The sequence below is a fragment of the Mesoplodon bidens genome, assembly GCF_964165515.1.
Source record: "Mesoplodon bidens genome assembly, chromosome: 2".
NCBI lineage: Eukaryota > Metazoa > Chordata > Mammalia > Artiodactyla > Ziphiidae > Mesoplodon > Mesoplodon bidens.
In genome coordinates this window covers 100,418,242-100,430,986 of record NC_138177.1, presented here as the reverse complement: position 1 = coordinate 100,430,986, position 12,745 = coordinate 100,418,242, and the positions used below count along the sequence as shown (strand labels likewise).

The 12,745-nt window shown below is 37.9% G+C and overlaps 1 protein-coding gene across 3 annotated transcripts in view; it reads right to left on the bottom strand.

Moving 5' to 3' along the window:
* Nucleotides 1–5,622: 5,622 nt before the first annotated feature.
* Nucleotides 5,623–12,745, bottom strand: part of DPYD (dihydropyrimidine dehydrogenase) — an 811,527-nt gene continuing 804,404 nt past the window's right edge. The window contains exons 19-20 of one of the 3 annotated variants that reach the window (XM_081225181.1): nt 10,133–10,273; nt 5,623–7,094 (exon numbers count right to left, since the gene is read on the bottom strand). In XM_081225181.1, coding sequence (XP_081081307.1) covers nt 6,924–7,094; nt 10,133–10,273 — 312 coding nt within the window. In that variant the 3' untranslated portion in view covers nt 5,623–6,923. The remainder of the gene's footprint in view (nt 7,095–10,132; nt 10,274–12,745) is intronic. The other 2 variants (XM_081225180.1, XM_081225179.1) reach the window with 2 other exon arrangements.

Here is a 12,745-nt window from a genome sequence, read left to right as displayed (position 1 = left end):
CAAATTTGGTAACAGCAGAGGCTCTTGATCCTTGCAGAATATATGAGATTCCTATTGTTGCTGTAACTATCACAAACTAAGTTACTGAAAGCAACACAAATACTTATCATCTCACAGTTCTGGAGATCAGAGTCTAAGAAGTGTCTCCATTGGTTACAAACTAACGATGGGCTGAACTGCCTTCCTTTCTAGAGGCTCTAGGGGAAAGTCCATTTTCTTGCTTTTTCTAGCTTCTCGAGGTGCTGGAATTCCCTGCCTTGTGACCCCCTTCCATTTTTAAAGCCCTAAGTGACCAGCTGAGTATTTCTCGATTGCATTACTGACATTCTGTTTTTTCTGCCTCCCTCTTCCACTTACTGAGGACTCTTGTGATTACATTCAGCTCACCCAGATTATCTAGGATAATCTCCCTATTTTAAGGTCAGTTGATTAGCAACCTTAATTCAATCCGGTATTTATTTCCCCCCTTGTCATGTAGCATGATAAATTCACAGGTTCCAGACATTAGGACAGCTCCAGGCACAGTTCCAGGCATAAGCAGCTTGGGGAGGGGACATTGTTTTGTCTACCACACAACAATATGATATTTGTTATGATAGAACAAAGACGATGTGAACTAAGAGCTCCGGGGGTGACACATGGAACCTGAAAATAAAGCCACAGAAGGCAGAACAGGGAGATGAAGGGAATCTGAGTTCTGCTGATGCCGTTATTTGAAACTCTGGATCCAATAAACACTACCCCTGGGTTTTTAGTTATGTAAGCCAATAACATCCTTCTTTCTTTTCCTAAAGTAGTTTGAATTGGATTTTCTGTCACTTGAAATTAAGCATCCTGACTGATATGGAGCAGGAAAGACAGGAAGAGCTTATTGTGATTTTATTGGATCAATCCTGAGTGACTAGATGAGGAGCAAAGCTATGATACATGAAGAAGGATGGGAAGAGATGAATTAAGGAGGAGATAAAAGTTGACTTTAGGCATCCAAAGTTAGGCTTTGTAACTGAATATCCATTGTACAACAAGCACTCTGATATACACATTTGAAATTCAGAGAAGTGGGGGATGACACATAGACTTTGGAGTCACCAGTCTTTCTCCTCTTATCTTTAATGTAGATGTTTTATCTATGGTGTTCTTTGCTAGGTCCTTGGACTCCTATACTGCTGTCTTTAGCAGAAGAGAGCATAAAGCTGCCATGTTCTTGTCTTCAGGAAACTTTCAAAGATTTTTATTTTAAGGGTTAGCTCAGAATAATACTGGAATAGGAGGCATTGCCATTGGCCATAGCTGTTGGTAAGACTTGGCAGTAGGATAAAAATTACTCATGCTGGGCTTTCCTGGTGGCGCAGTGGTTGAGAGTCCACCTGCCGATGCAGGGGATGCGGGTTCGTGCCTCGGTCCGGGAAGATCCCAGATGCCGCGGAGCGGCTGGGCCCGTGAGCCATGGCCGCTGAGCCTGCGTGTCCGGAGCCTGTGCTCCGCAACGGGAGAGGCCACAACAGTGAGAGACCCGCGTACCGCAAAAAAAAAAAAAAAAAAAAAAAAAAAAAAAATTACTCATGCTTGTAGTCTCAAAAGAGAAAACGAACTTTCATTATTAAATATACCGTGCCCCCCCAACCACATAGGTGCCCCATCAAAATATCACAACCTCTAAGAAGGAAGAGCAAGATGTAGTCTCCCAAATGTTGCAAAACAAAAGGGGAATGTAAAAAAAATTATGGTTAGCTTCCTACAGTCCTGTCCCAAATCCCTAAACCCTCCCTCTCTGTTTCACTTTTAAAACAGAGAAAATAAGCATTTTTGAGTTTCTTACATAAAGACATAAATTGAATTGAAAGTTTCTTATCTTTCACTCAGGTTCTTATACCTTCCAGAAAATATGCAGACTTAACATTTTCAGTAATTGAGTCTTAACATACATGTGTCTTTCTCACACCTGTGTGTGTGTGTGGGTGTGTGTGCGTGTGTGTGTATACTTGGCATTTTATCTTTGACCAAATACCTAGATTCCATGGAGCTGGATACCATAAAATCATAGAAGGTCAGGAAAGATGAATAAGCCAGCACTAGTAATAGGCAGGTAGATCTTAGTTTCAACAGAAACACATGAAGGAAAATTATTGGTAAGAGAGGAGGTCTTGACCTGTATGTTGACTAATGCAAATCTTCAAAAACTTCCAGCAGTATATGAATTTGAATTCATCAATGGTAGTGGAATAGAGAAGGCAGAGACACAGAAGACTCTTGGTGCTTGTGGAACACAACATATGGAAAACCACTACACAAATTCTGTAAATAAATAACTGCACAGATACATTAATCAATATGACTCACTACTATAGACTATCTACCAGTGACAAGATGGCTTGGTTTCTTTGATGGCACAGCAGTTTATAGTGCATATTAGAAGAATAGTAAATATGAAAACTATGATAGACAATATCAGAGTTTATAAATGCTATAGATCAGTTAATGAAAGGCTAACATACTCAGAGGGACAATTAGCCATGCAAGTTTCCAAACTGAATGGGACTATTCACTTTAAAAACGTCATTTTGTAATTTAAAAAATTTAAGCAGAAAATCTGTACTAATTAATAAAAGAGGTACTATATTAATTAATGTTACCATATTAATTAACCCTTTCAGACAATGGTTATTTCATAATTTCTTCAGGCCATTAAATGACACCCTAAGACCACCAAAAGTGAATAATGCATCTCCAAATATTCATATTGTAGAAAAATAGATAATACCCGCTTAGCAAAATAATCTGGAAAAGAGGGCACTGTCTGAAAGTCAAGTCAGCTGAGCTTCATTTCTAAATATGGTAATTGGATATATATATATATGTTAAGCTTCATTACTGGGATCTTTCATTTTTGTTAGAATTAGCTACCCTACTCTCTCTCTCTCTCTTTTTTTTTTTTTTTTGCGGTACATGGGCCTCTCTCACTGTTGTGGCCTCTCCCATTGCGGAGCACAGGCTCCGGACGCGCAGGCTCAGTGGCCATGGCTCACTGGCCTAGCTGCTCCGTGGCATGTGGGATCTTCCCGGACCGGGGCATGAAACAGTGTCCCCTGCATCGGCAGGCGGACTCTCAACCACTGCGCCACCAGGGAAGCCCAGCTACCCTACTCTCTTTTTAAAAGACTCTTGGGGCTTCCCTGGTGGCGCAGTGGTTTAGAATCTGCCTGCCGATTCAGGGAACACGGGTTCGAGCCCTGGTCCGGGAAGACCCCACATGCCACGAAGCAACTGGGCCCGTGAGCCACAACCACTGAGCCTGCGCGTCTGGAGCCTGCGCTCCGCAACAAGAGAGGCCGCGACAGTGAGAGGCCCACGCACCGCGATGAGAGTGGCCCCCACTCGCCGCAACTAGAGAAAGCCCTCACACAGAAATGAAGACCCAACACAGTAATAAATGAATAAATAAATAAATAAATAAAAAAGAATCTTGATCTTCCAACTGCTTGGAATGTCTTTTCCCAGATTGCTATGATGATGAATGAATGCTTAGGAAGTCATACCACTAGTTAATACTAAGACAGTCTGAGTTTGAGTCTAGCAAATGTAGATTTTTGCTAGTAGCCTTTTATCTCTTTAAAGTGTATTTGAAATTTCTATGTTCATAAATAATAGCAACAGAAATTATAATTATATCTAATGTATTAAATGCAAAGCTATCATCTTCTGATGAAATTTTACAGATGAATAAATTGAGGTTCAGTGGTCTAGTTAACATATCCAAGTTCATGTACTTGGTAAGCAGCAGATCCAGGTTCTAATAACCTGTGTGTAAGATGAATAACTTTTTTCACATTTGTAGGAAGGTTTGGGAGGTGCAAGTGAAGATGGGGCACATGCACTGTGGGCTGGGTAGTGGGGGAGTGGAGTATTGGGTTTAAATATGGACTTTGCCCTCTTCAATGTATGGTCTTGGGCAAATTGCATAAACTCTTTGAGCCTTGGTTTTTCATCTGTGAAATGGGGCTAATAACCTCTATTCTGATCAAATTACTGTGTGCTTAAATGAGATGTTTTATTTACATTTTAGTTTTGGTTTGTTGCTGTCATTTTGGTCGATAGAGTTTTAAAACAATGGTAGAAGAATTTGTTCTGCATTAAAAAATGTGTGACCTATATAAACAATATTTACAGGTAATTTTTTTTCTTAATATACAAAGTCAACAAGAATTTTTAAGTTATTTTATTGTAATGACAAGGCTCTCACATGAGTAGTACAAGATAGACTGCTGATGGTCTCTTCAGACAATATTAGATAAGATCTTAGTAACTGATTTTTTTTTTTTTTTTTTTGCATTATGCGGGCCTCTCACTGTTGTGGCCTCTCCTGCTGCGGAGCACAGGCTCCAGATGCTCAGGCTCAGCGGCCATGGCTCACGGGCCCAGACGCTCCGCGGCATGTGGGATCTTCCCGGACCAGGGCACGAACCCGCGTCCACTGCATCGGCAGGCGGACTCTCAAACACTGCGCCACCAGGGAAGCCCTGAATGTTTTGATATTATTGAAATTCTGTGTTTATTATAAACTATAACCTGATTATATGAGCTCTAGTGTAAACATATTTTTAAGTGAACACATTAAAGATCTTAATGAACTCATTGTTAACAAGGGAACCAGTAAGATTTACAATTTGTTCCAGTATAAACATTTTAATTTTAAAATAACAATACATAATAGAAGAGACAGAAGATGATTTGTATCCAAAACATATCTTTGTTTTCTAAATTGCTTCACTATAGGATGTTTTTAAATGAGAAAAAAAATTGAATATTTATTCAGTAAGAGTTATTTAATTAACCTGTATTATTTTGTTTTATCCTCACAATAACCTTAGGAATTAGAAACTATTTTAATACCAATTTTATAGATTAGGAAGTTTGGTTGTCTGAGGTAACAAGCAATTAAGTGACAGCCAGATATCAAACTCCAAAGACTGCAATTATCTTCCCACTTTGGTTAAAGCCCAGAGAATGTAAAGGACATATGTTTGGAATTGTAGTGGAGGCTCTTAGTAGGAGAGTATTGAATTCCATTTTAATGAAACTGCATTTAATTTGTTAACACATGAAAGGATCTGGAGGTTTTTATGGTGGTAGAGAAATATGATGGGACATTCATGTTGGCAAGTAATCTATCGATAGAATAGCACTGAAGAAGTGGGAGGGGATGTTGGATGGCCTGTTAGGAGGTATTACAAGAGCTGGATAATACACAGTGGAGGAAAGAACCATGGCAGTTTCTACAATTTAGAGCTGGGGAAAGACATGGGGAATGTTTTCGTAGGAAAATTGTTGGACATGGTAAGGGACTGCATGAAAGCAGGGAAGACAAAAAGCAGGAGAAGTAACTATTTTGACTTTTGAAATTGAGTTTGAAATGCGTAAATACAGCAAGTGGTCAGATACATGGATAGAAGTCCAACTTGGAGGTATAGATGTTAGCACCATCTGTATAGAAGGGGTTATCAGAGTCAAGAGTGGGAAGAAATCTTAAGGACACCTTCATTAGATTTGAACTAGCTTGATATGTATGACTCACTGTGAATGGAATTTGCTGTAGAATTAACACCAAACTGCTCTACCAAGAGATAGCAAAAGACCGTGTTATTTTTAATGTTCTATAAAATTTTATTTGGTATTATTCAATCATACAGATTTTGTGGTAAATGCACATTTCTAAAAGTGCATAATCAAACATTTAATTTTTCTTGATCTTGCATTTGTCACAGAAATATGCCACAGATGATTACATAAAGATTCACTACTTATGGATTCATATTAAAATATTCCACAAAGAAGAGATAAACTAATTTATAGGATGCTACTTGCTGATTATGAAAATAGAGAAATACAAAAATATTATTTGGCAATAACAGAAAATATTTCTTTTTTATTTAATTACTTTCAAAATTCAACATAAACACTAAAATAAAGAGTTGGTAAAGTGGTATCACACATTTAATATATATTTCCAATACTATATTTTTCATTCTTGAAAAATGAAGCACATGACCCACTGCTGTATAATCTGGGTTGTGTTCAAACATTAATTGCTGTAATCATGAAGGTTACTATTAGAAGCAGATAGAACAGATCTTTGCACAGCAAAAGAGTGTCTTCAACCAGAGCTCCGTCCTAACGCGTCTTACTTTGTTAGGAACATAGTTTAAATATTTAAAGAAGAATGTCATGTTGATTCATTGGTGGCGTTTGGACACCCATTAAGGAGTGAGTGATGAATATCACAGCATGATATGAACGGTTACTAAATACTCTCGCCTTCAGTATCCAGCACCAAAAAGAAGTTATTTCAGTGAAGAGGCCTTAAAAAAGTTTCTCAAATCCTTGTTGGCTTTCTTTTCCTGCCACAGTAAATTATTATTTGACTTCATTTGAGCTTTATGGAGCTAATTACCTTTGCTTAGAAACAGAGTTAAAATTAAATGTAATTTTTAATTATAAAATGTTTCCTTGGAAACATTTGCTCATAAGTTAAATTGTACTTTGTTCCAAAATACTTATTTCTTTTACAATTAGAAATCAAAGAAGAGCCCAGCATAGGGCAATTTGGAAACTGTAGCATTAATTGCCACAAAACTGCTCATATTTTTCATAATGGACAACTGATGGTGAACATCCAATTAACTGCTACACAGTTATATTTAACAACTCTCCTCAGAAAAGAATTATTCTATTTTATGACCATTAATTGAATGGTCACTGGCAGTAGACATTTTTAAAATTAGGAATTTCTTTAGAAATTATCTTTTTTTATTTAGAAATTATATATTTGTTTGAATTTAGAAAGAGCTGAGCATAATGATCACAATTAAAAAGATCAGCATAAGTAGGTGACCTCAAGGTCCACAGCAACTGTTTCACAAATCACCTTAAGACACGGGATTCACAGCCAAGGGCAAGCCTCTCTTTGGTTCATAAGGTGTTGTCCTGGAAACCATTCTGATGCAGTCGATAATAGGGCAGACGGAGAGACACAGGGTACAGCCTGTACAACCATCAGTAATGGTGGGCAGGTGGGTTTCAGGATCAAACTGGATAGCCTGCGAACAGAAATAAAGAGTCTTGCTGTCACTGCCCACAAAGGTCAAGAATGCCCCCATTTTAGCATCAATGTTTTTTTCCACTGCAGGAGAGCTGCACTTGGAGACAACTACGCCCAGCACTGTGGTGCAGCTATAGCAACAGTTGAGCTGCCAGGGAGAAGGGGGAAAAAAAAAAGGACAAAAAAGAAATGCTTTTAAAATTAGAAACACAACGTTTAAAATTCCTTAGAGGTATTTTTCTCTCTTTGTGTGAGGAAAATATTTCATAACATAGTAACTCTCTAGTGTCCTGTGTTCTGAGAAGAACATAGGTCTTGTCAGTCTGACCATGACTGGGCAGGTGTTGGCTACCTGAGGGGGGCGAGGTGCTTCCACACCTTGTCCTTCTCCCACTCATGGTTCTCGACAGCGGAGAAGCGTCACTGTCAGATGGGGCAATGAATGCACTTGTTTGGATTTCAAATTATGTGTGTAGTGTTTAGAAGAAGGCAAAAGGAAAAAAAAAATTAGCTTAAGTGCCAGCTTTCAGGTTTGAGGATTTCCAAGCTGATTCTAGGCATTACCCGACCACCAAGGGGAAAAATCACTGAAAGATGGGAGCCTGGACACCTGGCTTCCTGGTCCTGGCCTGACACTCCTCAGCTGGGAGAACCAGGATAAGGCTTCCAGCTCCAAAACTGCTCAGGATTTTGAGAAATTCAATAATTTATTCCATTCCCCACCCCTTCTTTCCTTCCTTCCTTTCTTTTAACATGAAGCAATCTATAATATGCAATGAAAATACCTAGCGTGAAATTTACAATTGAGATTTTTATTTAAAGTCATGATGATTATTTGTTAAAGAGAGATATTTCAACAGTGGAAACAACATGCAAAAATTTCCATCTAGGGGAGACTTCAGGGTAGCTACGTGGGGGCAGAGGGGACTTGAGGACTTGTCTGGAATCTTGAAGAACAATTTGATGTTTTTACTCAGATGGTGCACTAATTTGGAGGGCCGAGCTAGGGGGCTGAGCAAAATTATGAGGGTCATTAAGCCCCCGCCTCACTCCAGATACTCCTTGAGGCCAGGTCTGCAAATCTTACATTTTGAAATAATTACTGAATTGTGTTGTGTTTTTTTTTTTCCTGTGTCATATACAACATGTTATATAATCCAATTCAAAATATATTTTAATGTTTAAAATTTTCCTCCCCCAAATTAGGTTACTTGTAACTATATATTTTTTCTCTTTTATGCACATAAAAATGAAAATGGTCTCATTAGAGTAAATTATGTCAGGCTGCTTAATATTTTTTAAAAATTTCTGATCTTTAAGGAAACAACCATATATGTGAACAAGAACTGTAGTTATGACAAACTATTAGAAAAGTTGTCTAAACAAATTGTTGCCATGTTTTGTAAAACAACATCTCAGATGGCTGTTTAAATGAGTAAAAGCTCTTTCTCTTCCTTAGGTACCCTTTTATAAATAGAAATCCAAGAAACAATTGATGAAAATAAAATAATACTTATGTTTTAGAAATCTTATACATTGGGCTTCCCTGGTGGCGCTGTGGTTGAGAGTCCGCCTGCTGATGCAGGGGACACGGGTTCGTGCCCTGGTCCGGAAAGATCCCACATGCCGCGGAGCGGCTAGGCCCGTGAGCCATGGCCGCTGAGCCTGTGCGTCCGGAGCCTGTGCTCCACAACGGGAGAGGCCACAACAGTGAGAGACTCGCGTACCGCAAAAAAAAAAAAAAAAAGAAATCTTATACTTTGAAAATTTGCAAACATGTAAAACTTTTCAGTTGAAGATTTTGATTTTCTATTTTTTATCTTTTAGAGACATAAGAGTCAAAGGACTTTTAAAATCTTTAAAAATGTATAATTGTGATTTTCCCCCTCATTAATAAGATTAGTTTTGCTAAAATTGTACCAAGGCTAGAATTTCAAGGTGGGAATTTAAATCTAAGATTTAAGATGTTAGAACCCTGATGCTGTGATTTTAGTGACGGAACTTCCTTACTTATCTCTGATTGGTTAATTAGAGAAAAGAGGAAAATGAATGTGATATGATTAGCATTTTCAAAGTAACCGTTAGAGACACTTCTCAGATAGAAAAAAAAAGTGATACAAGAGTGGAAATTTGGTATAGTAGTGTTAAATTAAGGAAGAAGAGATTTTTTAAAAATTAAAATTATGTCTGTCGTACCTGGATTAAGGCAATCAGAAGAATATGTAATATCGTACCACAAGCAAATAGGAACTTTCTCCAAGCTGAATAAGGTAAATGAACTACAATTTTTAACACTGGCCATTTTGTCTATTTTGAAAATTCATTAATCATCTTAAAGGGATCTTATTTTACTTTATTATACATTTTTATAGCTTGAAATATTTAATGAAAATAATATTATTCTGTAGTTTTTAGCCTGAAGACAGATGAATGCCCATTTTTTCTTTATTGTTCCATGACAGACTCTCAGCTGAAGGCTGAGGAACTGGGAAGAATCTCTGGATCATTTCATGTGGTAGGAATACAACTTGTTGGCTCTTCCAGCTATAGAGGAATTTCTGGTCCCAACCAGCCCATCTAGTTGGTGGGAAAATGCTTTTTCTTTCTAACTGAAGCTCAATCAGTACTGAATGGAAGACCATTCCCTTTTGGTAGAAGGAAGCAAGTCCTTTCAGGGTCATGGCAATAAATTGTAGTTCTTTTCCCTCTGCATGAGAGCATAATGCTTCCTCATGGCCATAATTGTGTGAATTTCTTTTTTTGTTTGAATTTTTCCTTCCAATTTTATGGGTGATGAAATGATACTAAAACAATACTGTGCACTGAATGGTGGCATCGTTAGTATGAGTTATGGTTTCCCTTTAAAAAAAATCACTATGTTATGAGGGTGAGAGGACAGAGAGCTATGTCACTGCTGAGTAGCAATGTTTGGCACGTCTGGTCTGAATCCCACACTTTGTGACAGAAGATGTTTTCTGCTACAAAACCCAAGAAGAAATATGCCTCACAGCATCCTAATTGCAGCAGGATTCTTACCTGGTAGCCAGAGTCATTACAGGTCATGTAGCATTTGCCACAGCTGATACACATTTCTTCATCAATCACAGCCACAACTTGCTCTAAGTTGCTCAGTTCACCAAATGTTCCAAGGTACTGCAGTGCTTTTCCAATCACATCCTGAAAGATAGGCACTGAATTACTTACAGTGTTCATTGTAAAACATTACTATGTGATGATTAATATCTGTCCAAATTTCCCTGTTTTTATAGAATGCTGCATTATATAACTTAGAAGGTTTTGGATATTGTAGTTCTCACAGATATACTTTTTATAATTATAGCTTACATATTTCTGTCTCCTGAAAGATGGGCTTTCTGTATATATCTAGCATAGAAACACAAGACCTAACTAATTGCATTCATCAGGTTTTCTACAAATGATCTAAATCAGTGTTTATGTGGACAGAAGAAATGACACCCTTTTCAGTGGTTGTGGCTTACTTTTTCTCCATTTTGGACTTTGAATGATCCAAAAGTAATGAAACGTGACAAAGGGTAATGCACTGATACTAGAAAACTTTAGATTGCTAGGAATGAGAGGAATAAAAATGTGGACACTATGCATTTATAGAACTGCATTTGGAGTCTACATTTCATTCAGAAGAGTGCTTTGATAGCATACCCACCTGTCATGTCTTGAAGAGTATATTTCATTATTTTATAATTCTAATTTATGTTAATTACTTAGGTTCATTTAATAGCTAAATAGGATGCTCTTTTACTATTAAAGAACCAGGATTTTCTTCACTCACCACTGAAGATTTTTCATGCTGTTACACATTGCTTTGTTCTTCATATTAATTGGAAGTGTGCTTAATATGTGAAGCACAGAAGATATTTCATCAACAATAAGAAACACTTTGTTTCATAAAACAAAACAGAAGAATGTAACAATGTTTGTAAAATTAGTATGCTGTCAAGATTTTCTGCTTCTGTTTTTAACTTTTAACAAGACAATCTTTTGTTTGAATTCAAGGTCTGTCTTCAAGGTGGTTTGACTCATATTTAAAGCCATCTTCCTATATTCTCTATCTTATTTTCTGCTCTTCTTTTTAGGACCTTGGTTACCCTTTTTTACTCTATTTTTTCCCTATTGCAGCTCTAAATGACAACATGCTCATGACTTTGAGCTTTAAAACTGAAACAAAGTTTACAAAATTATATACCATTCGTGTGTCTCAAAAAATAAGGTGATCAAAAACTTACTGTCGGGGCTTCCCTGGTGGCGCAGTGGTTGAGAGTCCGCCTGCCGATGCAGGGGACACGGGTTCGTGCCCCTATCCCGGAAGATCCCACATGCCGCGGAGCGGCTGGGCCCGCGAGCCATGGCCGCGGAGCCTGTGTGTCCGGAGCCTGTGCTCCGCAACGGGAGAGGCCACAGCAGTGAGAGGCCCGCGTACAGCAAAAAAAAAAAAAAAAAAAAACAAAAACAAAAAACTTACTGTCTTTACTATTTTCTTTTCAGTGTGTTGAAGGTATAATTTCAGTGATACCACAGTCCGTTTGTAGGGGGGAGGTGCACTTGATGTCCAAATCAATATCTCCCTTCTGAATTTCTCTCACAAACTTAAGATCTACTTTTATCAGCTGCATGATGAGCATTGTCATTAGAATTTGGTATGTCAAATTCACCACTCACTGAATTTTTCATCAGCATCACAAAACTGGATCTTCCTTCTGATTTCTTTAGTCTTATTAACACTGTTAGGATTTCTTCAGTCACTGAGGCTTGAAATTTCAGAGCTGTATTTCACTCTGACTTCTCCCTGCTCCAAAATCTCATCAGTTGCCAAGTCTTCTGAGCTCTGGATCTGCAATATATTTTGAATCCTCTTTCCAAGTCTACTATAATCTTTAACCATTACTAATTAATTTCCCATTACTTCTAATGTAGTTACAAGAGCCTACATGTCTCATCCTCTTATTCTCCCTTTCCTTTCTACCTTATGCAGTGTTGTCATCTTCATCTACGCTGTAGAGCACAGATTAAATTTTCTCACTACCTTACTCAAAAATCTGTTGAATTAAATACAGTTTCACATTTAAGTCTAGCATTTAAGGCTTTCTACCAACTAGTCTTTTTTGGTCTTATTTCTCACTTCCAAACACCATGTGCTTTAGCTACACTGGACACATGCCCTACACTGAACACACTTGTCAGTCAACTCCTCTGGCACCTAATTTTATCTTGAGTCCTCTGTCCAGAATACCCTTCCTTCCCATCTTCACTTTGAAAAATCCTGTCCATCCTTCAAAGACATCTCACATGCCAGTACTTCATGAAAATCTCCTTAATTCTTCCTTCTCCTTTCCTAACCAAATTGAAGATGTGATCTCCCTCTTCTTCATTCTCTTCTTCCTTTGTCTCCTACATCTTTTCCTCCTGCCCTTTGCCCATCTTCATCCCCTCTCTCTCCCCCTCCTACCAATGCAATGGCCTAGAGTGTTTTATGTATTATGTGGAGCTAATGGTTACAGATTACTTTGAGTTCTTACTATGTATCAGGCCAGTGCCATAATTTTTAAGCATTTTCTCATTTAAATCTCACACATTTTATAGAAGATGAGATTATTGACATTTAAGGTATAA